This window comes from Phodopus roborovskii, unplaced genomic scaffold (assembly GCF_943737965.1).
Source record: "Phodopus roborovskii unplaced genomic scaffold, PHOROB, whole genome shotgun sequence".
Taxonomy (NCBI): domain Eukaryota; kingdom Metazoa; phylum Chordata; class Mammalia; order Rodentia; family Cricetidae; genus Phodopus; species Phodopus roborovskii.
Genome location: NW_026126651.1, coordinates 3,325,620 through 3,353,588, shown reverse-complemented (window position 1 = coordinate 3,353,588; position 27,969 = coordinate 3,325,620). Strand labels below are relative to the sequence as shown.

The 27,969-nt window shown below is 48.4% G+C and overlaps 1 protein-coding gene across 1 annotated transcript in view; it reads left to right on the top strand.

Annotated features, from left to right (window-relative positions):
- The window catches only part of Sergef (secretion regulating guanine nucleotide exchange factor), a 191,568-nt gene that overhangs the window by 108,588 nt on the left and 55,011 nt on the right, over window positions 1–27,969 (top strand). The window contains 1 exon segment of the mRNA XM_051174240.1: window positions 14,509–14,545. Within this exon segment, the coding sequence (XP_051030197.1) occupies window positions 14,509–14,545 (37 nt within the window).

Below are 27,969 nucleotides of genomic sequence, written 5' to 3'. Positions count from 1 at the left end.
TGATCCTTGAAGGTCTTCATGCTTACAGAGATCTTGTCTCTTGTCTGTAAGATGGCTTCTGAGAGGCTGACATGTGTGTGTGTGTGTGTGTGTGTGTGTGTGTGTGTCTCCGTTGATGAAGTGCCTGTCTCAGAAGCATGAGGATCTGAGTTCTACCCCCACAACCCCTGTAAAAATGTCAGGAAAGGTGGTATATGCCCATAGTCCCAGAAATGAGAAGATGGAGGCCGGAGTGGTAAGTTCCGTTAGTCCAGCCTAAGTGGTGAGTTCCAGCCCAGTAAGACCCTGTCCCAGATGTGGACGGAATTTCTAAAACTTACACTCATGTTTGTCTCTGGCCCCCACATGCATACATACACATGTGCACCCACATGTGCACTCCCCACAAATACGCCTGTACTCGTGTGCCTACCTCCCCCAGCACAAGCATGCATGAGGGAGCGCACATATACTGATAAGTGGTTTCCTGGTCACTCACGGTGACCAAACCGGTTCCCCATCCTGCCTGTGTACCACTCCAAACACGTGTGTCCTCATGTGTGCTGACATGTGCTATCCTCTGCGCCCTCCCCACCCTCCAGCAGCCCTCTGTTGTCCTGGCCAGCCTGTCCCAGCTCTGCCGTCCTACGGCCCCGCCCCCGCCCCCGCCCCTGGCATTTCTTGGAAGTTCAGGTGTTCTGTCTGTCCCACAGCAGGAAGAAGTGCTTTTTGTCCTGGATCACTGTGACACCTTTTAGTGATTTCCGAAGCCTTTGTTCTTTACCCATCACGGACATTAATGGACTTCAAACACTGCCCTGCTTTCCAGCTTAAAACTCTAGGAATTGGGCCATGTGGTGGTTCACGCTTTAATTCCAGCACTCAGGAGACAGAGGCAGGTCCATCTCTGTGAGACCAGCCCAAGCCACATGAGACTGCGCCCCCAAGTTGTTTGCAAATAGGCAAACAACTAAAACTCCCAGAATCTGTCGCATCACCTTGCTCTTTCCCACGCGAACCCTTCGTCCCCACTGTGAGTGGGCCCAGCAGTGCGGTTTGCCATCTCAGTCCTATTTAACCCTGAGTGGTCTGCTGAGTTAAAGTGTCTTCTAGCCAGGGTCCAGGGAGACTTTGTGAAGTCAGAGTGTCCTGGGGGGGGGGGTGACAGTTTTTCCCCAGAGGGCTAAAGTGGGGGGGGGGAGACACAGGAAGGGTGAGGCTAGCAGAGACTCGAGGTGTCAGGGTGGCACCGGGGTCATCAGTGTACTAGCCGCTTGGATTGGATCACAGAGCCAGTACAAGGCTCCGAAGGCGAGCTGTGTCTGTTCATTGATGGACACGAAAGTGGAAAATGTCTGACTGGAGGATTCGTGTAGGCACAGGGGAGCCACTGGCAGGCTTTGAGCAGGGGAGGTGTTAGCCTGAGCTGAGATTTACAAAGGTTACCTTGGACCCCAGTGGATCGGAGAGAATTGGAAGCACGGAGAGGAAATGCTAAGAAGCTGTTGCAGTCATCCGGGACACGTGTTCTCAGAGCTGAACAGTCCATGGCAGTGAGGGGTAAGGCTTCAAGAGGGCAGGGCCAGCATGCGGAGTGGCAGGTCTCAGTGACTGCCCTTGAGATGAGACAGCGGTGACTGCAAGGAAGAATGGAGGGCGGCCGGATGTGGGACCGGGAAGGGGGGGTGGTGATTGCCCTTTGAGCATCGGCACTTCTGCAGCGTGGCTGCCCCGGCAAAGGCCCCTCTGGTGCTCCTCCTTACTTATACACATGGACCTTTTATCTCTGCATTCAGGACGGGCTCTCCATGCCCCTTTACGTGCGCTAGGTCCAGTGGCCCTCACGTGTGCATCTGCACATGGGAGGAGCACCTAGGCGTCATGATCCACGTAACCTTGCAGATCGTGCCTGAATATATACGTGAGAGGAAGCACGCAGAGTGACCGGGAGGTAGTCTCCCAGGTAAGGTCCCTGGACCACTGACTCGAAGAAAAACAGATCGTAATAATAAATGCATCGGAAGCTATTAGGACCCGCAGATGGGAAAGCCAGGGTGGTTGTCAGGAGGCTGGTGGATGGGATGATCAAATCTAAAAGTACACTCAGCTGTCAGAGCTGAGATTGATGTCTTATGGCTGTGAGAATAGCTGCCATGCACTGGCTGCTTTCTTCGTGAAGAAATTGCCGTAAGCATTTTACACGTAGTAATAAACTCAAATCTTGAGTAAACCTAGTAAAATAGCAACTGTTGTCACTTCTGTGTTTGGGACAAACAGGAAGCTTTTCCAAGGTCATATAGCTGGTGCATGGTATAGTCAGCATTCAAACTTGGACTTTTAGTACCAAGGCCTACATAGTTAACCCTTGCTATATACCCTTTGGCCATCTTCCAGCCAGTTTTGGACTACTAGTAAAGCGAACTTTAAGCCATTCTTAACTCCTAGGAGATAGGAACACCGCGTCTGTCTTCTCTGTATCCATGGTGCTGTAATGGTGCCTGGGCTTGTAATATGTATTCATTAAATGTGAATGTCCTTCTAAGTCACTTTCAGAATGTGAAGAGAAATGGGGTCTCATGGGGCTTCATATAACTTCAAACTCCTGACCCTCCAGCCTCCGTCTTTTGCGTGCTGGGATTACATGCTGCCATTGCATCCGGTTTACGTGGTACTTATGATCAAACGTAGGGCTTCATGCATGCTAGGTGAGCACTATACCAACTGAGCTATATCCTCGGTCCAAGTTAAAGAACATTTAAAATTGTATTTCATGTGTAAGGGTGTCTTGCCTGCATGTATGTGGGTGTACCATGTGCATGCTTGTTACCTATATGAGTCAGAAGAGCGCATCTGATTTCTGGGGTCACAGACGGCTGTGAGCCATCATGTGGGTGCTGAGAATTGAACCGGGGTCCTCTGGAAGAGCAGCCAGTGTTCTTAACCACGGAGCCGTCTCTCCAGCCCCATCTTTCCTTTCGTGATGAGTAGTATTCCATTATGGCTAAACTACAATTTATCAATTTGCCTGTGGTATTGGTATTCTCAAAAGGCACAACAGATTACCATTTACAAGAGTATGTGTTTATCAGTTTTAATAGTTGTGCAAGTCAGGAGTCTGGGTGGAACCAGCTGTGTTTTCGGATTACAATTTCACAAAACCTAAATCGAGGTGTCAGGTGGGCCAGAGGTTATGTAGAGGCTCTGGGGAGGGCGTGTTCCTATGTTCTCTCAGCTCAGTAGCCAGCTTGAGTTCCGTGAGAGCACAGGAGAGAAATCACACTCCGCACTGTCAGCTTGTGGTTAGCCACAGCCCTACCAGGCATGTCTGTGCTTTCAACATGACACATGATGGCATCTACAGAGTTCACATTCAAGAACTGTACAGTGGAGTTATCAAAAAGAAAATCACAAAGATAGGAGTTTGTGTTAGTTCAGACTCAGTAAAACAAGTATGACATGTTTTCTGTCAGAGTCAGAATCGGGAGGTTAAGGGCAGTCACATTGAAGGGGAAATGAGCCCCACCCTAAGGGAAGAGGCAGAGCCACACTGGAAGAGGACCTGTAGAAAGGGAGCTGTTTTTGCAGGCATCACGGAGGATGCACTCTGCTGCATATGTTGCACTGGTTGAAAGCGTTCTGATAAAAAGTGTCAGCAATATGGAAGGAAGGCGTTATTTTGATGTTGAGGGGGTGGGGCCAAGCATGGAACCCAACACCCTACAACTTTGTTTCGAACTAGGAAGTTGCAAAGCCACCTCAGTAGGGAGAAGGTGCCTGTGAGGATCAGTCACGAGGCCAGGAGCTGCCCTGTAGGCAGTGGAGCTCCCGCAGGGTGGCCCTGGGAAAAGGACAGCAGCTCTGCTCGCTCGCTCACTGGCTGTGGAATTGCAGGTTGCGCCTGGACTGATCTGGGTCAGGCTGGGTCACTTCACCTTTGATTTCAGCAAGAATGTAACTTTAGGATCTGATCTCAGTGATTCCATTTTATTGTGATTTAAAAAGCCACAGTGCTGGCTGGGGACAGAACACAGCTGGTCTAGAACTTGCCTAACATGAGCCAGGCCTGGTGGTAGATGCCCAGGGCCCTGAAGGTGCTGGCAGGAGGGGGCCACAAGTTCACGGTCATGAAGTCATCCTTGGTGACGTAGTAAGTTTAAGGGTAGTTGGAGATGCAGGAGACCATGTTTGGTGGGCGAGCGGGCAAATGTAAAGCTTCCTCGCCATGAGGGGCTCGAGGGTGTCACAGACCCTCTTGGTCAGGGCCACATTCAGGTGTCCTGCGCCTTGGCTAGCGGTGACCAAACTGAGCTCTGCTGAGCAGAAGCAAAGGCTCTTGAGCCTTGTTCGCGAATGGTTCATTCCTGCAGCTGTTGCCTAAGACAGGAAGGCCATGGGCTGCTGCCTCCTCTTCACTACAGGCCCACTTTCTAAGAGCCTGTGGGGTCAGCCAGGGCACATCCCCTCAGCTCTTGTGAGATCTTTCTGCCACATCTCAGATGGACATTCTGTTAGCCCCGACTTAGATTCTGAACATATAAAGGGTCATCTGAATTCGCCCAATATTTGCAGAGCGCGTAGCCTTTGCCAGAAACCGTAAGGAGTGAGCAAGCTTAGAGATAAACTCAGTGCACTCCGCTAGCATCTGTGGTGGGCGGTGCACAGATGACGGACTTCTGCTCAGCAGATGTCTGATTAGGACCTACTGTGTGCCAGGCACTGTGCAAAGCTCTGAAGACAGAGATGATGAGGCCCGGTTACGATCTGTGTGAAATGAGCCTGCGAGTGAGAGCCACTTAGTGCCGAGTGGAACAGCACAAAGCCCAAAGGATGGCTGCCAGCGCTTCTGAGGTGGCTTGGCCACTTATTAGCTCTGTGCTCTTAGTCAAAGTGCTAACGCTATTTCTCAATTATTCTACAAAGCAAAGCTATAACTAGTTAATGTCCACAAAGTGCCTAGAACAGGGCTTAGTTAACTCAAGTCAGCAGCCACTTTCCTTGGGTGCTCCCTCTCTCCCCCACCCAGAATTACAGGAGCAGAGGAGGCAGCCCGAGGTGGTGTGCTGGGGTTAGTCTGCTGTACACAGTGGGGTGTGTCTCGTGAGAGCAGTGTGCAAGTGTTTGTGGGTAATCCTACTGAGCAAAGAGTCTGGCGAGCTGTGTTCAATGCTCAGGGTCCTAAGTACTGGAAAAGGGAGCTAGGGCTCAAGCGGTGAAGTCAGAGTAACCCACATGGACTTTCAAAAGAGCGTTTTTTGGCAGAGGAGGCAGAGGCCGGTGCATCAGAGAACCCAGAAAGCTGGGGCAGAGTTCCAGGTGAGTGCCAAGGCCAGAACCGCACTCACCGCCTCTCAGCATGCAGAGGTCCACGGGGAGGTCCAGTTCTGCAACTCTCTCTGCCTGCCTGTGGGTCTTTTATTGGTAGGATGTTGTTTGGAGCCCTTGTGCCATATAGCCATAAATCTTAATATTCTGACATCGTGGTCAGCCTTCTGCCCTCAGAACTGATCCAGATAGGCAGCTGCACACATGACGGTGGATGGAGTTGAGTGGATGCCTGGGACCTTCCTGCACATGGATGCCAGTTGGCAGCTGCCGTCGAATGGGAAGTTGCCTCGGGAGTGGGGAGGATGCTGAAGAGGGGCCCAGTATTTAAAATCGCGACAGTGGAAAGTGCCTTGATATTGGCTGCCTGTAAAGATAAGCTGGCTGTCAAGGGAGCCGAAACGGTCTATTGAAGCCCCGCTGCTGGGTGGGATTCTTTGGCAACAGCGATCTCATTTAACCTTTGCAGTCTTGTCAAGTAACGATCACTATGCCCGTTTTACAGTGAAGAAGTCTCAAAAAATTGCAGGTCCCATAGCATGGTCAGACGGCTTACAAACGTCAGACCATGGACCATGCTTTAGTGTTCATGAGCCTCAATTCATAAAAGAAATGCCATAATAAAACAGACCCTGAGTGATGCTCTACGCATCAGACGAGATGCTATATAGATGAAGAAGAGGAGGACATCGGTGTGTACGTTTTGTGTCACACAGCGGCACTGCAGTAATGGCTTTGCCCCGTATCCGTGCATTTGCTTCTCCTAAGTTTTGTTTGTTTTGTGTGTGGCTGTGTCTGTATGCGGTGCTTGCTCAAGCCTGCGTATGTGAGGACAGCTGTCCATAGGGCCCGTCTTCCTCTGTGCCGCCTTGTTTTTGACACAAGGTGACCCTGGAGCTAGCTGAGGACCGACCGGCTGGCCAGTGCCAGCACACACATCTCTGCGCCACCCGCTCCCCGTGCTGGTTACAGGCATCTGCCAGCGCACCTGGCCTTTCCGTAAGTGTGGTGATCCAGACTCGGGCTCTCATGCTTGTAGTGCGCACTTTCTCCCCGGAGCCATCTGTGTCTCTTCCGATCAGTGTCCCTTTGCACCCCCCCCCCCCGCCACGGGGGTGGCCTTCATAGTTTCCCCGTCGTCTCCATGACTTCTTTCCTAGCCGCTTTTCTCTTTGATCCAGGACACAACCCTACCCTGGATCATGCTTTACATTTAGTCCCTTCGACTCTGCTAATCCAGGATAGCTTTCACTCTGTCTTCCATGACAGGTACGTTTTTTAAGTGCACAGGGCAGTTCTGTAGCCTCAAATTATGTCCCTCAATTGGTTTTACCTGATTTTTCCTCATGATTAGATTTCACCTCTGCCCTTTTGGCAGTAATGCTAAGTAACTGATGGCGTGCCTGCCTTTAATGCATGCTCAGAGGAGAAATCTGATTTGAGTTTATGCCATCATTAGTGACGTTCACTCGGGTCTTCGGGTGAGGCGGTGTCTGCGCCTTTCTTGAGTGTTAAGCTGCTGCCTTTCCCTTTGTAGCTGAATTGTGACGAGATGGCTGCTACTGTGAAGGGTACCTGCCACTCCTCATGGACTTTTGCTAAGCAGTTTTAATGATGCATCCCTGCATTAACTGTTATTATAATAGTTGTAAAACTTTTCTAAATCAATTATTCCTTTTATGTTTATTATTTATGAATGTAAGGAAGAGCTCCCCCTACTTCCCTATTCATTACTCAGTTTATATTCATGGATCTTTTTTTTTTTTTTTATTCAGTGCATTGTCATCAGGTTTTGTCATTATTCATTGTAACACTCAAATTGTCCCGGAGGCCGGCTGATGGGGACCCCGTCAAGGTGGCCCCTCCATCCTTTTACATGCCCCCACCACTCTGACTTTGTGGGGCCCTATGTCACCTTGCTTCTTGGAGAGAAGCTTTCAGTTCTCTCCTTGTCCTAACCCTGGAATTTGACACTTTTTTCCAGGAAGTCTGATTTCTCTTAGTTAAAAAAGGAGTTAGGATCAGAGATCTGTTCAGTAAGGGAACTCACAGATGCCGGGGTAGGGTGGGGTCAGTCACTGCTTCCAGGCACTTTTGCCCTGACGTAAGCAGCCTGCTTGTGTAGGTATGGAACTGTAATTTCCCATCATGCCTTGGCCTCTGCTCTGACATTTGCGGGGTTGTTCTTTGCTTCCCCAGTCCCATGTGTGTGGAGCTCCAGCTTCCAACAACGTTAATGTACTTTCCGTCTGCACAGTCCAATAGAGTATGGGAAATACTATCAAAACCTACACACACTTTCTATGGAAGGAAAGGACCTACTATGTAATTTAAGATGTTTTTGTAGTTCTTTCTTTGTTTTTGTTTTTCAAGGACAAAGACAATTACTATTATTTAGAATTACTTGGGATTCTCAAGACCGTGTGAGTCTGTTTTCTTGGGTTAGAATCCCAAGTAATTCTCTGAGGGCTGAACAGTTCTTACACAGGCGTGACCTAAGACCATTGGACAACACAGATGTTTACATTACAGTTCATAACAGTATCAAAATTACCGTTCTGAAGTAGCAATGGAAGTAGTGTTGTGGCCGGGGGTCACCACACATGAGCAACTGTATTTATTAAAGCATCACAGCATTAGCAAGGTTGAGAAACGCTGTTCTGCAGTATTTGCCTGCCCCAAAGCTATTAATTGCTGTGAGTTTAACCAAGCTGTGTGTCCTCTGCATGTGGGCCCATGCTGCTCCCCAGGGTATGATGGCACACCTTTGCTGGGTCCAGATGTAATGTTGTACCGGGCCCTTTCAGGCTGCGGTGGACTTCGGTGCAGGGGGAGGGCAAGGGAAGTGAGTGTCCTATGAGAGAGCACAGGAAGTCATCCAGGACACACGGCGGGCAGCGCAGCACAGCGCAGCGCACGCAGAGCCCAGGCACTGGCCGGCACAGGGTCTGCCCGCTGCTTCTCCCTGTAGAACTCCCACACTGCACTTTTCCTGCATCTTCTGCCCATAGCCCTCCTTGTGTTAACCTTTCCTGTAGGGGCTCGTCCCCAGAGCCTGCTTCCCAGGCTGTGGCCGGCCCCTGAACTAGATACCCTCGCAATGGAGTAGAGTGGAGTCTTGTTCCGTAGGTGGCAAGGTGCCCGTGTGCGGTACGGTACGCCAGATGGGTCGGTCAGGCAGGATGAGTGAGGTGGCTCCATTCTCAGAGAGGCAAAGGGGTGTGCCGGCCGTCACATGGCTAGGGAGCAAGAGTACCAGGTTTTCTCGTTCCTTCTTCAGAGCCCATTTTCTGCTACCCCACACTAAGTGGTGAGAGTATTGGAAATTCAAAGGAGATTGGATGAAAGCAGATAATACCCAAGGCGAGAAGTGAGCGGACTGGGCCTCCCAGGAGCTGAGGTGGTCCAGAGGGCAGAATACTTTAGGTTGTGCCTGTGTGTCTCTTGGGTATGGGTCTGAATTGGAAATACATACGCAGGCAGGGGACTTGTCTTCCTGACCTAGAGGTCATAAGAAAGGAGAGACTGAGTGTGGGGACAAGGCACACAATTTTGATGTCGTGACAGTGTAGAACTTTAACAAGAACCAAAATCAGTGTAACACGGAGCTGAGAAGGGACAGGGGAGTCGCGTGGGGCTCCAAAAGAGCAGGGCTGGAGCGGGAAGGCCAGGAGCGGTGCAGTGCAGGCGTTTGAGACTCCCTGAGAAGCGCAGCTAATGGCTCCAAGTCTGAGTAGATGCCAGGCGGGAAGGACGCGCGGAGGCAAGCCTCACTGTCTGAAGACCGTGTCCCGAGCCGGTCAGCTCTTGCCTGCACAACCCTGACTCCCCTGCTGCCGCCACACAGGACAGCTAATGCTTGGGGTAGAAAGGGAATCCCATTTTCTCAGATGAGGTAACGTGGGGAGTCTTGCTCTGGGGACACGGATGTCCTGTACCTTGCTTGCCCTGATAGCTATATCCTCTTAACTGCTGAAGTCCACCTGCAGAAGTAAAACTTTGGAGAATTCGGAACCCTACCTAGTCTTTCTGCCACAGAAAGCTTGCCAGGCCTCTGTAAGACTGGAGAGATTCTCCCAGTCCTGATGAATGGTCCAGTTCAGCCAGATTTGGGTGCCCAGAGAAGACCACAGGAGGAGAAGCTATTGAGATGTCTCAGTGGGTCTAAGAGGAGTGAGTCTTCACCCAGGTGGAGAGAGCTTGGAGGAGGAATGAAACTGCTGAGCTGGCAGCTGGCCGGCGTCTCAGCTGCAGGCAAATAAGCAAACTCACTCTCACTTCCCTGCGCTCATATTTAACCGGTTCCTGGTGGCGGCGGTGGCAGGTTCAATCCCAGGGGATTGACCTTGGAGAGGTAAATGCTCTTTCTACCTATAAGCCACATCTCCAGCCCCAGTTTACATCCCTGCAGGAATGCCACCTTAACGACTGTGCCCACACATGCTTAGGACTATTTTGTGCCAACTTTACCCCTCGCCTCCCATTATTTTTTTATTGTCCCTCACTTCGTGCCCTGCATTTGGGCTGTGGGCAGAGATGCTAGGCAGGTAGTCTATTGGATGACAGAGGGCAGAGCCTGCGAATAGAAATCCCTAGTGGGAAGGACCCTGACTCAGAGAGCCCAGGGAGAGCAGCCAGCTGGGGTCGGGATTTGATGTTTGAACAGTTCTCCAGGGCTTACTAAGTAGACAGTGGGAGACAGGAAATCCCAGTCAAGGAAAGTAGAAAGCATAAGAGCTTGAAATGACATTGATGTGAGTGGGAAAAGAGAATACATTACTCGAGATTGAGAGTTTATGAGAGGCGATTATGGACCAGCTCACGCTGGCCTTGTAAGTTGTGCTTTGTAATTTAGACCGTGCCCTCCCAACAGAGTGTCCGGGGAGCTGAGGAGGGTTTTCATCAGGGCTCTGATTTGTGTATAAGAAGGGGAGGGCATCTCATCTGTCCTCCAGCACCTTTGTAATGCAGACAAGACACACGATCACCGTTCACTATCTGAGAACGCTCAGGTCCCAGAGGCCTCAGGAGCCGGAAGGGAGAGGGCCCAGAAGTGACTTGGCTTCCTGGCTTGGGATCTTTTGCCCTGATACACCTCCATTGTTCATAGTTTGGAGAAACTGCCTGCCACTGGGTGGTGGGTAGGCACTGGGGGGAACGAGATGAAGCAAATGGCCATGTGTGCACTCTCACTGGAGGAGTGTGGCCTTGCTTGTGGTGTCCAGAGTCCCCACCTCTGTGCCGGAGCACAGAGAGGGAGTAGCCATGGGCAGCTCCATGCACACAGCTCGGCTGGCCTGGCAAAGTCCGTCCATCACTTTCTCTCTCGTGAACTCAGCGCAGCAACTATGGTGTGGGACCAGCACTTAGCTGTCGTTGGCTGGCTTCTGGAAGCTTGATCCCTGACGCTGGTCAGCTTCAAGTCATGATCCCAGGCTGGCCCCCAACACACAGGTGTAAGCCCTTTGCCCTCTGTGTGTGTTTTATGAACTGAAGCTTTTTGTTTGTTTGTTGTTGTTTTTTTTTTAAGGTAACATGAAGCAGAAGTAAAGGATGTAGCTTGTAGATCAGCCAAACTGAGATTATACTTCTGTTGCTGCCTCCTTAACTCACTGTGGAAGTCATTGAATATGTATGAGTCTCGGGCTCCTCGGCTCTAAAATGAGCAAAGCCAAACATACCTGGAAAGATGTCTGTGATGATTAAAATGTGCCAATGTTTCAAAAGTGCCCTGGAGCACAGCCTGGCGCACATGAGTCCTTGGGTTATGGCAGTTTTAATTATTGTCCTTATCACTGTCACCACACCACACTGCTGCCACCGCAGTGAAAGAATGTTCTGGAAAGAAAGACCAGTGGGAACAAAATGCCTTCTATTCCTACTGCTAGGTTGCAGTTGCCCTGTTAATTTACTCTTTTTACCTTTGGAGTTCTAAACACACAAGATTTTATAGTCAATTGGCTTTTTTCCTATGTGGAGGGAACTGCATCATAATTTTTAATAGTTCCCCCCTTTATAAGAATACTGTATTAAGACTTAGAAAGTGAAAGAAAAACCATACTCCCAACCCCCCCACACACACACACCAGAGACAGGCATTATCAATCTGATATCTTTCAGTCAGTTTTTTTTCATGTTTCATTATAGAGTGGATATTGCATTATGGATACAATTTTTATGTGATTTTTTTTCCAGTTCACACGATATTTGGAATATTTTCTTAGTGTAAGCATCATTTTCCTAGGCTGCTCAATAGTCCATCAAATAGCTTTACCACAATTTACATAAATATTTGTTTACCAATAGACATGAAAGCTTTTTTCTGTTCATCAGTATAAGTTGCTCCCTGTAACAAACAGACTTAGGGAGCCAGCCTCAGTATAGCCAGGAAGATTAAGGTGACCTCTTACTGTGCCTTTAGTCTCCAGTGAGTCATCATGGGAGATTCAGGTCAGTGACAAACCACCTCAAGCTTAGACACAGTCTGGAGCCACTTCCTGAGGGGCCTCTCCGCCACACCCTGTCAGGGTCCATGTAATGTGTGTAGTACCCTCCACAGGGTTGACTCTGGGACATGGGATCCCAGCTTTGTGCAGGGCAAGACCTAGGAGCCCCGGCTGCCCTGCACACCCACTGCGCTCAGAGCCTTGAGTGCCTCCCTGTGGTCGGAACCTTCCTGTCCACTGGGGCATTGGACAGGAGCTTGTCAGAGTCATGGTGGTTCCAGTGTTTTTTAAAAGTACTTCGTGTTTATGGCTGCTTTGCTTGTGTGTGTGTGTGTGTGTGTGTGTGTGTGTGTGTGTGTGTGTGTATTATTATATGCCCTTAGAAGCCAGAAAAGGGCACCAGATCCCCTAAAACTAGGATCATGGACAATTTGAGCCATTATGTGGGTGCTGGGAATTGAATTCAATTCCTCTAGACGAGTGGCCAGTGCTCTTAACTGCTGAGCCATTTCTCCAGCTCCTCTAGTCTTTCTTTTAATTAACAGATATTTATCTGTTATATATATTTGTCATGTACAACATGAAGTTTTTAAGCAAGTACACAAGTCAAGCTAATTTATGTATTATTTCCCATACTTGTCATTTTGTGGTAAGAAAGCTTAAAATATACTCAGTGTTTTTCTTTCTTTCTCTCTCTCTCTCTCTGTGTGTGTGTGAGTGTGTGTGCACACGTGCATATTCACGTTTACATGGATGTAGACATACACGGGTGTGGGCATGTGTGTACATGCGTGTGTGTATGTGTGAAGTCCTGAGGCTGGTGTTAAGAATCATCTTCCATTGCTTTTCCGCCTTATTCATCGAGCCAGGGTTTCTCAAATCAAATAAAAAGAAAATGTCTTTACAATCCAGCTTGCTTTAGGGATCTGTCATCTCCACCTTCTGAGATGGAGTTGTAGGTGGTTTACCATGTCCACCCTGTGTTGATGTGGGTTATGGGGATCTGAACTCACAAGCCTCATGCTTGCTTGCACAGCAAAGGCTTTAACTTCTGCTACTCGGCATTTTTCAAGAATGTAACATAATATTATTAATTACAGTCATTAGTGGGCTCTAATGTGGATGAACTCAAAGAATACTCTTCTAAATGAAGTAAGCCAGGTGCAGAAAGGCTAGATGATCTGACTCTTGTGGAATCATTCCTGTTGTCATGAAAGTTCTCACAGTTAGACTTGCCCTGGAACCCAGGACAAATCATCTCCTCTTGCCAAGCCTCATCTCCATCCTGGTAATGCAGCTGATGTGCATGGCCCTTCTCACATCAACATCGAGAGTACCTGCCCCCTTCCTCAGGCCTGAGGTTAAAATGAGCATTCTGATACAGCTCGCACACGCTTCTCCAGAGTCTAGAGCTCTTAATTAGCATCCATGGAGCCACAGCCTTCCCACTCCGTTACTTCTTCCTGACAGCAGACTGAAGGGGTAGAAGTATCTGCCAGTGGTTGGAGAAACTGAGTTCAGAACCCTCAACGACCAACTGTTTTCTTTCTTTCATGCATTTGGTACTTTTATTCTTCCTCTTGCTTGTCAGATATTAACTGAGCCCCGGGATTTGTACATTTCACAAGTGCAATGCAGAGGGGAGACACAGCTGTGTCCTCAGGGGGCATGTGTCTAATGCAGAGACCAGAGGAAACATTAAATGACAAGGTGCCTGCTGCAGTGTGATACCGGATGGATGGGCACAGTGACGGAGTACTTGAGTCAGCCTAACCGCTGCAGCCAAGGGGTCCAGAAGTGCTCCGAGAGAACAAGTGGATAGAGCCTTGTGCGTAGGCAGCTGGGAGAGGCCATTCTGGATGGATGGACGGGCATGTACAAGAGAACACACAAGCACTAGAGAACACTGTGTTCAGAGGCCACAGAGAGCCTGGGCTGGACGGGAAGGGCCAGAGCAGAAGCATCTGCTTCCACTGACATCTTGGCTGTCACTAAATGACAGCAATGGTCTTTTTAGTTCCGTATTTAAATATTGCTGTCTTCCCAGTTTTTTTTTTTTTTTTTTTTTTTAAGTAGCATGTGCATTATAGAAATTTTGAAAAAGTGCTGGGTATACAGCCCAGGCATCTCAGCCCTTGGGAGGTAGAAACTGGAGTTTAAAGGCCAGCTTGAACTACAAGAGACCCTGTCTAAATTTGTGTGTGTGTGGGGGGGTGCTAGAGAGATGGCTTGGTGATTAAGAACACTGACAGAGGACGCAGGTTCTATTCCTAGCACCCATATGATAGCTCTCGACTGTCTGAAACTCCCATCCTAGGGGACTCACCGTCCCCTTCTGGCCCATGCATGCACACAGTGCACAGCCATGCAGGCAGACAAACGCCCATACACATAAAGCAAAATGAAAAAAAAAAATTAAAGACATAAAACTAATTAAAAATTTTAAGTAGAAAAGAAGAAAGTTGGAGAAGTAAAAAGTAGAAAGAAAAAATTTACTGGTAGTCGAAGTGGCTACAACTTAGGCAACTTTAACATCTTGATGCATTTCTATTCAATGTTTTTCACACTGACTTTTTATATAACTGTGCATGTTATAATTATAATTTTAACCTTTGTATATGGTGCTCTTTTCTACATTTTTCTAAGATTTACCAAAATGAATGTGCATGTCATTATAAAATAACATGATCATAAAACATACTGGCTGAGATATCTATACATTTTTTTTTTCTAATAGCATATATTTTCTTTACTTTTACAGATTTCTTGTGGCTCAGAGCACAATTTGGCAGTAATTAGTAAGTAACCTTTACACTGATAACAGTTGATTGTGAAACCCATGTAACAGAATTGGAGAAGACTCTTTGGGGAGCCAGGCGTAGTGGTGTGGGTCTGTAACCCCAGCATTCCAGCAGCTAAACACAAGTTCTAAGCCAGTCTGAGGTATATAGGGAGACCATGTGCTGTGTGTGTGTGTGGGGGGGTATTTTGGGAAGAAAGCATTTATTAGAAGCCCGTTTTATGAACATTTAAGACTGTATCATTGAGTCTCTTTTGAAGGTTCCTGAGTGTCTCCTGCCTCAGAAAATGACATTTAAAGATAATGAGACCTAAAACTGAGGAGTGGGTTGGACACTTCCGGATCTCTGGATAAAACCATTCTAGAAAGTTCTTTTCTCTTGCCTGGCCGTGCCTTTGGAAGCACGGGGCTTGGCTCACTGCCCTTGTTGCCTGGTATACAAGCTGCACTAGGGAGCTCCCAGTCAGACATGAACCTGGCTCATTGAGACTTCCCTTAGTTGGCTCTAGATAATGCAAGTTCAAGGTTTTCACGGTTACACCCAAGAGTAATTCATTCAGGAAAGCTGTCTCGTACTTCCCCTGGTCCGTTCTGGCTGAACTACACTATGTGGCAGCATGGGCTGCTTATGCTCTTGCTGCTCACGATCCTTCACCCCATATGATTCCACACGTGCATGTGTGTAAGGTACACGTACAAATTAGACAAATACTGCCAATAGCTCATAAAGAGATGTATCTTAAAAGCCGTTCTTTGGTATACATGAAATTTTACTATTAAAGAACAAAGCAGTCTTGTGCGTTAATGACATGGGTATGCATGTTTGTTTCTACATACAGAGAGAGTTAAGTCTCAGATGAACGTTTGATATTCAGTGTCGTCAGTAATGAGAACACCATTTCCCATAAATACCCAGTACAAAACAGCAGTATGTTTAGAACCATTGCAAAAACTGTTGGAAATTTCTGTCCTAAGCCAAAATTCACTTAATGATGTTTAAAGCTTTATTTGGGGGTGTGGCGGGGGGGGGCATACTTAGCACTTATTTCAGAGATCAAAACTTAGGTCTTTAGGCTTGGCAGCGAGCTCTTTTACTCACTGAGCCATCTGGTCAGTTCTGTTTAATGACTTAAAAGAAAAAAAAAATCCAAATCAGCAACATACATGGCAGTTTTTAAAATCAAACATTGCAGCGTAGCCCAGCCCAGCCACTTTGATACTGCTGAGACGTGACAGTGGGAAGAACTAGAGAAACTCTTTGTTCTCATACTTTGACATCATGCTTCTAAAAGAGCAGAAACCAATTTCTGTCACAGGGAGGCTGAGCCTAGGTTTTCGGGGCGGTGTTTGTCGGCCTTGTCACATGTTCAGAATCTAGGCTGCAGTGAGATCACATGATACAACATGGGCTGACACTGCCAGTGACACCTTAGCTCCATTGCTTATTTGATTTTGAAATAATGTATTACTGTGTGCGTTCAGAAACCTTTTTACGCCTGCCATATTTTTCACAAGCCCCGCGTTCAGTCACTGTACCCCATCTGAGGTTGTCCCCACAGTTTAAGAAGCTGGGCGGTAAGGACAACAGTGTCGTGGTAAGGTTTCCCAAGTTCGGTGCAGGCTCCCGTGCCAGCGGGAGCTCAGACAGGGTGTTTAACCCTCTCTGCCTCGTTTTCCTTGCCACTAAAGCAGGGGTGGCCGGCACATGGTGCTATGTGGCGGGGTATGGGCTGCACTTGCAGAGAACCCCTCTTCGGTCCCCTGCAGTCCTGTCCGGCAACCGACAGCCGCCTGTAACTGCAGCGCCAGGTGATACAAAGCCCCTTTTCTGGCCTTCATAGACCCTGCAGGCACCTGTACAAACACATATCATATGCACATCATTACAACGGAAAGTAAAATCTTTAAAAAAACAAGTTTTTAAAAAATGTCGGTTGCTGTGGTCTGGCTGTAATTGAGAGAATGTAAAGCAGCACCAGTCACTGCTGCTGTCACTGGCTGGGAGAAGACAGTTTCCCCTGGGAGCAGCATGCATGCAAGTCAGCCGCAGGAGAGGGCCCAAGCTCGCAGAGCTGGAAGCTGGAGGACAGAGGCAGCCTGGGGCCTGGGACGAGCAGAGCCGGCCAGCAGACAGCCATGAGTCAAACCAACCCCACCTCAGTGTGAACTCCATTCCCTCCTCGTCCGTGCAATGGGGATGGTAATTCCTAAGTGCGGGGCTATTGTGCACATTGGGCAAGCTGCCTCTTTTGTCTGCTTCTTTGCTTATGATTCCAGTGAAGTGTTCCCCTGTTGGGGGAGGGAAATGAAGATATTTTGGGAAAGAGGGTGTCCCATGTTATCTTAGTAAGGCTGTCAGGGTCAGTGGGGAGGACTGGACAAGTGTTTGAGGGTTAGGGTTAGTCCACACGTGATGGACTCGGAATACTTTCAGAAAATGCTGCAGTGGAACCAGAAGAAACCAGACTTTGTTCACGGGCAGGAGCTTTAATGGCTAGCAAGCATGTACTGACCAGAGAGCCTGGAAAGGGAATTGGGGCAGAGAACTGTGGAAGGGTGGCATGGAGGATGTCTCTATCTTAGGAAATAAACCCAACTCCACAAAGTGAATGTGTTCTAACCCGCTTTATGGACAGCTGGGACTCGGGGATGCGGTAGGTTAAACAGGGTTCCCAGACGTGTACGTGGTCAGGCTCTCACCTGCCTCTAAGACTGTTTTCCACCTACCGTGTCCTGTGCCTGAAGCTGTACCAGGCTGTGGTTACACTACCGACCTCACACAGTTGTGAGTAGAATGCTGACCGCCACAGAAGTGAGGGTGTGATTTGCTGTTATGTTTAGCTGTTGTGACCTCATAGAAGGGAGTGGTTATAATCGACTGTAAGGACTTGAGACCCAGGGGCCCCGAGAGCTATAGAGGATGGAGAAAAAGGCGTCTTCACCCTGGATGTCAGTGTCCTGGACAAAGTCTGCATGTTGCTGCAGAGGCCATGGTGAGAAGAATCCTGACCCTGTCTGGGTCCAGACATCTCAGTGCCAGCCCAGGTTTGTTCCCAGTCAGGATTTTGCTACCCATTTCCCAGACAGGGGTCCAGGCTCTGCCTGTCCAGCCTAGGGGCAAGTTTCTTGGCAGCCACTTTTCAAAAGCCTTCTCCAAAGAAAAGAATTCTACATAGTGACTTTATCTACATCTGGGTCCTCCCCTTCTTTGGCAATTTAGGTGAGTTTGTCTCTTAGTTTCCCATATAAGACTTTCTTGGCATGTCTGGTGCTTGCCACCAGGCCCCTGTGGTGAGGCAGGCTGGCAGCTGGCGTGAGCCCTGCTTGGGAAGGACTGTTAGATCCAGGCCTGCAGGTGCTTAGGGGACATCTGAGGAGGGAGCAGAGTCCATTGGCTGTAACTGAGTTGGCCACTCAACCTCCGGCCTCCTGCAGTTACCCTGCCCCACTGAGCTGGATTCCCAATTGCCATCCCGACGCCCACCCCAGAAATGGGTCTTCCCGAGTGGCACAGACACGCAGAGTCCCTGCTCACTACCTGTGCATCCTAGGTGTCTGGGCTGGTGCTCACTGTCCTCTTTTTTCTTCTCGCCCAGGATTTCCATTGTAGACAGGCTGCCGTGGGCAGAAGTAAGCAAGGCCACGTGGCCACACTTTTTAGAAGACCCTTGCTAGGAAGGTAGCTCTGCGAGCAAAGGACCAGCCATCTGTTGGGGTTACTTTTCTTCTTCTCCCTTCCTGACAAAGGTGACTTGAGGACGGCATAGTTTATTTGGGCTCACAGTTGCAGGGAGACAGTCCATCGAGGCAGGAAGCCATGGCAACCAAATAGAAGGCAACTGCTCACACCACACAGGAAGCAGAGACTGATGAGTACTTCTGTTCAACTCACTTTCTCCTTTTCATCATGTCTGAGACCTCAGCCCATGGAATGGTGAGTGTCCCCACCTCAATTAACCTAATCTAGATCGTCTGGAGTGGCAGTCATATCTTGTGTTTGTTGGCCAGCCAGTCTTGTCTTCTCAGTGGGCCCCTAGGGAATGACACTTGAGGTTGTCCTTTGGCCTTTACATACATGTTCACAGAGGAGCCCAAACATACACATGCATACACAGAAAGAAAAGGAGGTAGGCAGGCAGGGGGAGCTGGCTACGTTGCCTTTCTCTGCACTCTACACAGATCCTTTGAAAAGGACGTTATTGGTGAAGGTTTCTGGGGCACGAGGCTTGCCAGAGAGCCTTCGTTAAAGGCTTGTATATTGGCAGGAAGCATGGTCCCTACTTTTCCAAGCAAAGCCAGTTCTTGTAGCAAATTGAAATGATAGTCTGTGCATCATTTTACTGATGACTTCCAGCTGTTGAACCTTTGAACCTTTGCTAGATGTATGGGAAGCGCCTGCCCTTGGCCTGACACCCATCAAACAGGGCCGTGTCAGAATTTAATAGAGGAAAGTGTAATAGAGGAAAATTACTTTTTTACTTTTATTTTATGGTACTAGCAATGGTACCTTTGAACCCCAGGGCTTTGTAGAGTGCTTTGAGGCACGTTTAAGCTTGCACGTTTCTCTGTGGGGTATGATAGGCAGGCTATAAATGCCTTCTCTGATTATGTCATTTCATATTCATAGCTAAGTGATGAGTTGGTACTGCCATGAACATTGGTATGTCACTGTGGGAAAGTGTAGTTATAGGATAAATTTCCAGAAGTGAAATTATTATACAAAAAAGGGAATTGTATTTTTAATTTTGCAAGACATTGCAGAATTCGCTGCTGTAAGGATGATAGCATTTTTTTTTTTCCATTCCAATCAACAATACGCAGCAGTACCCTTTTTTTGCAATGTGCCTGACAGACGGTTGTAACGATTTGGATTGTTGCCAGTCTGATGTGACTGTAAACAGCTTTGTTCAAAGTGGCTTTTTATCTTTGTTTTGTTCTGGAGACAGAGTCTCTCTACATAGCCATGGTTGTTCTAGAACTCACTGTGTAGATGGAGTTGATCTTGAACTTACAGAGGTCCACCTCCCTCTGCCTCCTGAGTGCTGGTGTGTATCAACATGCCTGGCTTTTTTTTTTTAACTTTATGCACTTGAGTGTTTTGCCTTAATAAGTGTTTGTGTACCACATGCTTGTCTGGCGTACATGGCGCCCGGAAGAAGGAGTTATAGACGGTCACTACCCACTCTGTGGGTGCCAGGGATCTAACCCAGGTCCTCCGAAAGAACAGGAAAGCGCTCCTCACCACCGAGCCACTCCCCAGCCCTTCCCCTTTCTTTTGAACTTGAGGCACATTTATGGACTGGCAAGATGGCTCAGTGGGTATGAGCACTTGCCTCCAAGCCTGGAAGCACGAGTTCCAGCCCCGTGACTGGCTTTGAGCTCCGGAGAGCTGATGTCTGCAAGTTGTCCTCTGACCTCCATGCCTATGCTTAGTGCACACACGTGCACACAGGCACGTGTACACACACACACACACACACACACAACATTTGTGATGACTAATCTTGGTAGTCAGCCTGGTTAGGTTGGGAAGTAAACAGGCGCTTACTAAGGCAACTCACAACGTACCTATCTGAGAAGGCCTCCTCGTAATTGTCTGTGAAGTGTTTCCAAAGCCAATTAGACCACTGGGGTTTTGATCTCAAGAATGGTTTAATCCATTAATAGATTCACATTTTGAATAGACTTTGGAAGGTGATGGATCTGTGAGTGTTGACGTCCATTTGAAGGAAAAGGTGGCTTGCATGTATTCTTGGGCCTTAAGTCTTGTTCTAACCACACTCCTGCTATTGCTTCAGTCTGCTTCCTGTCTGCCATGATGTGAGCTGCTTTATCATGCCCTCCTTGACACAGTGGCTGAAGCCTCAGACATCATGAACAAAACGAATTCTCTCTTAAATTATTTGTTGGTCTGATAAAAGTTACAGAACATATACAGTGAGTGCACTGGAATCCTATCGATTTGGATTAAGGGCGGTTCACACAAGAAACTTCCACCCAGGGCAAGATACAAGACACTCCCAGCGCCACAAAAGGCAGCCTCGTGCCCCATCCCGGCAGTAACTCTCCCCTAAGTGGGAGTCTTTCCTCTTCTGCCTCTAAAGATGAGGGTTGCCGTTTGAACTGCATATAAAGAGCAGGCCCCTGCTGTGTGACTTTTAACCAGCACATGTGTCGCTAAGAATTACCCATGCTGTATGCAGCAACGGCTCTTGGTTGTGTGGCAGGTACTCCTCTCCCAGCTTGTACCAGGCTGTATTTATCCTTTAACTACTGGTGAACATCTGGGCTTCTTGCTGGGGGTTGTGAGGAGAGTTGCTGTGGGTATCTCTTAGATGTCTCCTGCATGTGTAACTGCACTGAGGAGCTGTAGATCACGTGTGATGTTTGCATGAGAATGGCCCTCAGAGGCTCATATCTGAATGCTTGGCCCCCAGTCAGTGGACCGTTTGGGGAAGGATTAGGAGGTGTGGCCTTGTTGGAGGAGGTGTGTCACTGGGTGGCTTTGAGGTTTCAAAGTCCTACAGCATTCTAGTTTGTCTTCTGTGTGCCTTATGGTTGTCTCCGCATGTAAGCTGTCAGTAACTGCTCCAGTGTCTGCCCGCCCGCCTGCCTGCCTGCTTTTGCCATAGTGGTCATAGACTCATCCTCTGGAACTGTGGTCCCAGAATTAAATGCTGTATTTTATAAGGTACCTTGAACACGGTGTCTCTTCGTTGCAGTATAAAAGTAACTAACACAATGCCGCTTAAGCATTTCTTAAAGTGGTTGCACCAGTGCATGCCAGCCATCTGTGAGTGCTCCCAGTCTGTGTCCTCCCTCAGGCCTCTGATGAGCGTGTGGTGTGGCGTATCGCAGATTCTCATGCTCCCTTTAAAATGCCTCAGCTAACGACACGGAAAGTGTTTGATCGTGCCGGCCAGCTGACTGGAAGCTCCTTTTTCATAAAACTCAAAGCCCCCAGTGCAAAGGGTTTGCATCTTTGCCCACTGCTTTGGATTGTCTGGTTTTTCTTAATGACGTGTGGCTTACGGAGCCCACCATTTGTTGGGAAATTGCATTGCAAATGCCTTTGCAGCCCTTTGCCATCTTCGTAATGTCTTCTGGTGAGTAAATGTTCTCTGCCTTAGGGACATCCAAATTATCAATCTCTTCTTCAATGCTCTGAGGTATTGGTACCCAATTTAAGATGTTTGACCCACTCCAAGGTCATGAAAATTTTCTTCTGTGTTTTTTATGTGAAATTTTGTTTTGTCTGTTAACATTTAGAACTAAAACTCCACCTCAAATTCATTTTAAAAAACATTACTTAGGAACTGCCTATGAAAAAGTTTAATCTCTCGCCGCTAAATGCAGAGGCCCCTTGGCTAATAGTCAAGAGATGGCGTATACACATGAGTGTGTTTTGATATGGGTCTTTCTTTCCATTAGTTTGTTTTGTAAGCCCTTCTACTTTGTTCTCCTCAAAGATTATTATTCCATTCCAGCACTCAGACGGCTGAGGCAAAGAGGGTCCCTAGTTGGAGGATAACCTGGGCTACATAGAAAGATGCTATCTCCATACACACACACACACACACACACACACACACACACACACACGCATGCATGCACTCACACACGCACACACACACTCACACACACTCACACATGCATGCACTCACACACACACTCACACACTCACACATGCATGCACACTCACACACACATGCACTCACACACGCATGCATGCACTCACACACGCACACACACACTCACACATGCATGCACTCACACACACACTCATACACGCATGCACTCACACATGCATGCACTCACTCACACTCACACACACATGCATGCACTCTCACACACACTCACACTCACACACACGCATGCATGCACTCACACACACATGCATGCACTCACACACGCATGCATGCACTCACACATGCACACACACACTCACACATGCATGCACACTCACACACACTCACACATGCATGCACTCACACACACACACATACTCACACATGCATGCACTCACACACACATGCATGCACTTTTTAGTTATTTTAAGTGAGGTTCAACATCTTTTTCTATGTTGAGGCCATTGACATTTCCTCCTTTTTTGATGGGTTATTGCAACCCTATATTGGTTTCTTCATTGCTACTGAAATAAAATATACAAAATTAGTGGCTTCAAACAACATTGTTTTAAGGCTAAAGTCCGAAGTCTTGATAGATTTCTGGGCTAAAGTCGGGATAGTGATTTGTTTCTTTTCTGGTTGCTTTTCTGGTAGGATATTAACTTAAGGCGGGTGACTTCTGTTTATGCTGCACATGTTTAACTCTGTGAAGCGGTGATTTCTCTTTTCTTTTTTGTCTGTCTAAAACACCTGGTGTTGAATGGCCAGTAGCAAGGCAGGAGCAAGGACAGGTGGGGCTGGCAGGCAGAGAGGATAAATAGAAGGAGAGCCAAAGGAGCAGCAAGAGAGCAAGGAGAGGATGGAGGGTGACAGGGGCCGGCCGGCCAGGAGTAAGGACAAAGTAAGACATACAGAAGTGGGAAAGATAAAAGCCCAGAGGAAAAAGGTAGACGCGTTCATTTAAAGATAGGAAAAGCTGGCTAGGTACAAGCCAAGCTAAGGCCGGACATTCGTAACTAAGAATAAGCCTCCGTGTGTGACTCATTTGGGAGCTGGGTTGAGGGTCCCCTCAAAAAGCCAAATGAGTAAAGTATCACACAACATGCTCTAGAGCAAGTCTGCCACTCTCTCCACGTCTGTCAGCCACCTTTTCAGAAGTGACTCGCAGCCCTTGCCTTCAGAGCCATGAGTGGCTGATAGAAGCTTTCTCCTCTGACATCCTCTGACCTGACTATCCCCTCCCTCCCTATCCCCATTTGGCCTCATGGTTCTGTGGACCACTTGGGCAATTTAGCACAATCTTTGTGGTAATGTCAGCTAATCAGTTGCCGTCATTTGTTCATTCAATTCTCCTTTGTCATCTAACCCTAGATTCACAGGCTACAGGAGTTAGGATCCAGGCATCTGTGGGTAGTCACTGTTTTTCTTATCACTGTATCCCTGTGGTCCAGGGTCTGAATGGGCATTCTCCAGTCACATGCTGAATGCGGAAACAGTCAGACATGGGAGATGGGTCTTTTAGGGGTGACAGCTGCCCCATAAGAAAATGAATTGCCCTTATAAAAGAGGCCCAAGGGAGCTTATTTGCTCATTTCCCCACATGAGGACAGTTAGCAGTCTATGAGAAATAGCTTCTACCAAACACAAAGCCAGTGTTGGCCTTGGAGTTCCCAGCATTCAAATTTTGAGTGGCGGAGCCCTGTTTGGAAGTGACCACAGCTATGGCATTTGGTTAGAGCAGCCCAGGCAAGCCTATAGCCCTCTCCCACCAGTGGACAGTTGGTCACTAAGAGTATTCCATATAAGGGACAGCTGTCCTTTCTCAGTGGTATTCTTGCATATATAATCTTCTGAGTTCTCCTCTTTTGTTTCTGCTTCTGGTGTTTTGTCTTATTTTGCCGTTATGATTTTTGCCATGTAACCTTTTCTGTTAGTGGGGATTACACTGATCAGTCCTTTTAATGTGGATTCTGGGTTTTAAGGTGGTGTAGTCCTCCACAGGAATATTTGCAGGCACATGCACGGGAGTCCAGAACTCAACCTCAGTGCCCTTCCTTAGGTATCAGACACTTTTATTTTTAAAGACAGGGTCTCTCACTAGCCTGGAGCTTGCCAGTAGGTTAGGCTGGCTGGCCATTGGTCACAGGGATCAGCCTGTCTCCACTTCCCAAGAGCTGGGGTTACAAGCCTGCACCTCATTCCCTGCTTTCTCTGTGTGGGCCCTGAGGGTTAACTACATCCTTTACTGACTGCGCTATCTCTCTGACCCTGCGCCTTTCATTTTCTCCTTCTTTTAGTATGTTAGTTGTTGATCCCATTTGGAATTCATCCTAGTTTAGAGTGTCAGGTGTGGATTCAACTTCATTATTCTCCAGATGGCTGCTCAATTATCTCAATACTGTTGATCGAAGTCTTTGGCTGACTTCCTGGCTCCTGTTGCTACCAGAGTAGCCTGAAGGCTCAAAGAGAGGAAGGGACTTCCCCAGCTTGCCGGTGCTGGAGTTAGGACGCAGTAGAATGCGTGCTGCTTGTCAGGGGCTTCCTGGGCTGTGCACCAGGCAGAGTGGGCGCTAAAGCAGAGCTTCTGTTGGCTCTGTGCTCAGAGGCCCTGCTCCTGACCTCACTGCAGTCTGGAACTGAGTGATTTGTTTCCCTTTCTCACCTGGTGGCTTGGGTGCCATTTTCTTCTCCACCAAGCCAGAAATACAACCAAAGCTTCCACATCTCATATTAATTGTTGGTGGTGGGTTTTGTGTATGTGTGTGTGTGGGGGGGGGTTGTTTTGTTTTCCTGCCATTTTTCCTAAAGAAAGAGTGTTTATATCCCTCCATGGGAGTCATTCTAAGTGGCATGGCAAGGGGAGGCTGCCGGGCTGTGTGTGGAAAAGGCTCCTGTGTTTGCTAAATTACTCTGTCAGGCTGACCCTTTTTAACGCAAAGGTGACCATGACGTTTTTTGTATATTTCTCTGGTTCTTTAGAGTTGTTTAGGGTAGCAGAGACTGTAGCTTTGACCCTCTGCATGTACAGATACCAAAGTCAATGGGAGCTTTGAGAAAGAGAATCTAATAAGCAAGGTGAATTCAAGGCCAAATTGTGAAAAATTAAAGTAAATTGGAACCCTTCTGCTGAGCTAGGACTGAGCTCTGGTCCCAGCAGTGGCTGACACTAACTCTAGGCACTTAGTCATCTGCACCTCCCAGCATCCGTCTTGGTGTCTGTTACCTGTGTCACCATCTTGATAAAACTAAGCCATGTGCCCATGCCCCTCAAATGCTTTTTAAATATTGACTGAATAGTATAATCTTCCCTCATGCTGCGGAGAAATATGGTAGCTGGGTGTCTTGGGGAGCTCGTGTGTAAGGAGAAAGAGCTGTGAATGAAATTTGCTTGAAAATACTGAGTGGATGAGGGAGCGAGCGAGCGAGCGAGTGAGAGAGAGAGAGCGAGAGAACGAACACAAAGTAGACGGGAGATAAATAGTAGAGAGGAGGAGGAGGGAGGTGTGCTGAGTCCTGGGGAACCCATGAGAGAGGTAGGTCCTGAGTGATGCAAGGGTGTGCAAGGGTGGGCACGAGAAGGGACGGGTGGGCGACAGCCGAGACAGCTTAGAGTTTCATGGGACCAAGTCTTCAGTGACATTGACTCAGCAGAGTGGATCCGGGACGCAAAAGCCTTCAGATGCCAACTTGTATAAGAATGAAAAACTACTTTGTAAAGGACAGTGCCTTTTTACAGAGCAAACGCACAATGAGTGGCTAAGTACCTGCTAAATGCTGGGGCCACTCTTGAGTCTTTGCAGCTAGGTAGCATTTGAGGCTGGGATGTAGCTCAGTGGTAGAGCACTTTGCCTAACATGTATGTTGCCCTGAGTTTAATGCTTCCCCCCTTACCCCACCTCCCAGGGGAGGTGAATGCTCACTTAGTTATCACCTCGTAAAATAGAAATGAGATAAAGCTGAGTTTCTGTTCCTAGCGCAACATCAAGACCTGAGGGGAGCCAGGGTTCCACCTGCTGACTCTAAGGATGTGCTTTCTCATCAGGGTGGTCCTTTGTAAAGTTCAGACTTGGTTAATCAGCTTCCCACACAGGGTCACCTGCGCTTTTTGTGTGCACGGGGCAGAAGTCAGCCAGAGCAGAAGCGGCATTTCCCCTGTGCGCCCCACGTCACTGGAGTGCAGCACTTCAAGGACCAGGTGTGTTTAGCAACTGGACAGCTTTTGACAGTGGCCACGCAGTCAAGCCAATGAGCCAGGGAGCCCAACGTTGGGCCAAGTCCAGGGGCACATCTGCCTCCCTGGGAACATGTGAACTCAGCTGTGGCTGCCTTGCTGCTGCCCTTGGCCCCTGGAATCCCCTGTGCCCTCCAGGAGCATGCTCAGCTCTTCCACAGGGAACGGGGTGACCATGCCGTCAGATGCACTGACTGAGCAGAGCTTCCACGAGCACCCCACGAGCCCACGTGGCTGCTCCTGCGTTCGTTCGTTCACTCATTAAGAGGCTGAGCCCTGAGCATTACACAGGTCAGAATCCTGCCCCAGCACTCACACGCCCAAGACTGCCATGCCTCCCAGTCACCCCGCAGCGGGGCCAGGGGGAGCTTCCCAGGTGATAGAGGGAGTGGGAACAGGAGAGCGAGCTTTCAGGGAGTGTGCAGACATGAGCAAGGGCAAACTGGAGGGAGCAAGGGCATGGGGAGGGTGGGGCTCGGGTATTTTACCCAGGCAGAGCCTCTCATATGATTCCTTTGTGCTAAGGGAGTGAGGTGAGCCCGGAAGAGACTTGCAAAAATCTCACCAAATGGCCTTACAGAGCAAGAGGAAAAGACGAGACAGGGCATTGTTCAATGGGTGCCCTCTAAAACCTGAACTTTGAATGTTGCCAGGTGAGGCTGGTCAATAGCTTCAGCTGCAGGACTACGGGAGAGGGTTGCTTTTCCCTCTGACGGAGAGTTGCAGGCTCTCGGTAGATTTGATGAGGGAAGGTCCCTGGGCCCAGAGAACCATGGGCTTAGCAACTTTAAACAGACTTGAACACTAGCGTGGCTCCTCAGAAGAGAGTTACGGCTGAAGGAGGAGCTCATTTGCCCTTCAGACCGTGGCACTGTGAGCCCTTAATGTGGCACAGCCCCCACCCCTGTGCAGTCACTGTAGTCCGGTGCTACAGGAGCATAGACTTAGTCTTTTGTTCTAAATATTTTTCTCCCTGGGCTTGTTGTTAGGACTCAGCTGTAGTTTAAAAAGAAAAAGTAAAGGAGGAGGTAGATAGGTATCCCGGCTTGTATGGTGCTTGCCATGAGAGCATGAGGACCTGGGTTTGAGCTCTAGAACCCACATTTAAGACAAATAAAACAAAACAGAATAGCTGTGGTGGCATCTCTTGCTATTATTCCTGAGGCTAAGGAGGCGGAAACAGGCAGATCCCTAGGTCCCAGTGACCAGCAAGCCTAGCCTATTTGGTGAGCACCTGGCTAGTAAGAAATTCTGTATTAAAAACAAGATGAATGACTCCTGAGGAATGATGTGCAAGGTTGCCCCTTTTGGTGACACTACCTAGTTGCTTTTAACCGTATCTGCAGAATACCATCCACACCTAGAATAGATAGGCCCAGGCTGGCATGTAAAACTGGTCGTCACATGGCTCGGGCTGTGCTCTGAGAAAGTCATTCCAGGGGCAGCGGGAATGCCATGCCAGTTATAAGAGGGTTGGAAACACAAAGTCATGGAAGGAGATGGGGCTGTTTCCTCACTGGGGAGGCACCAAGGCCCCAAATTAGGGCAGTGACAGCATAGAGA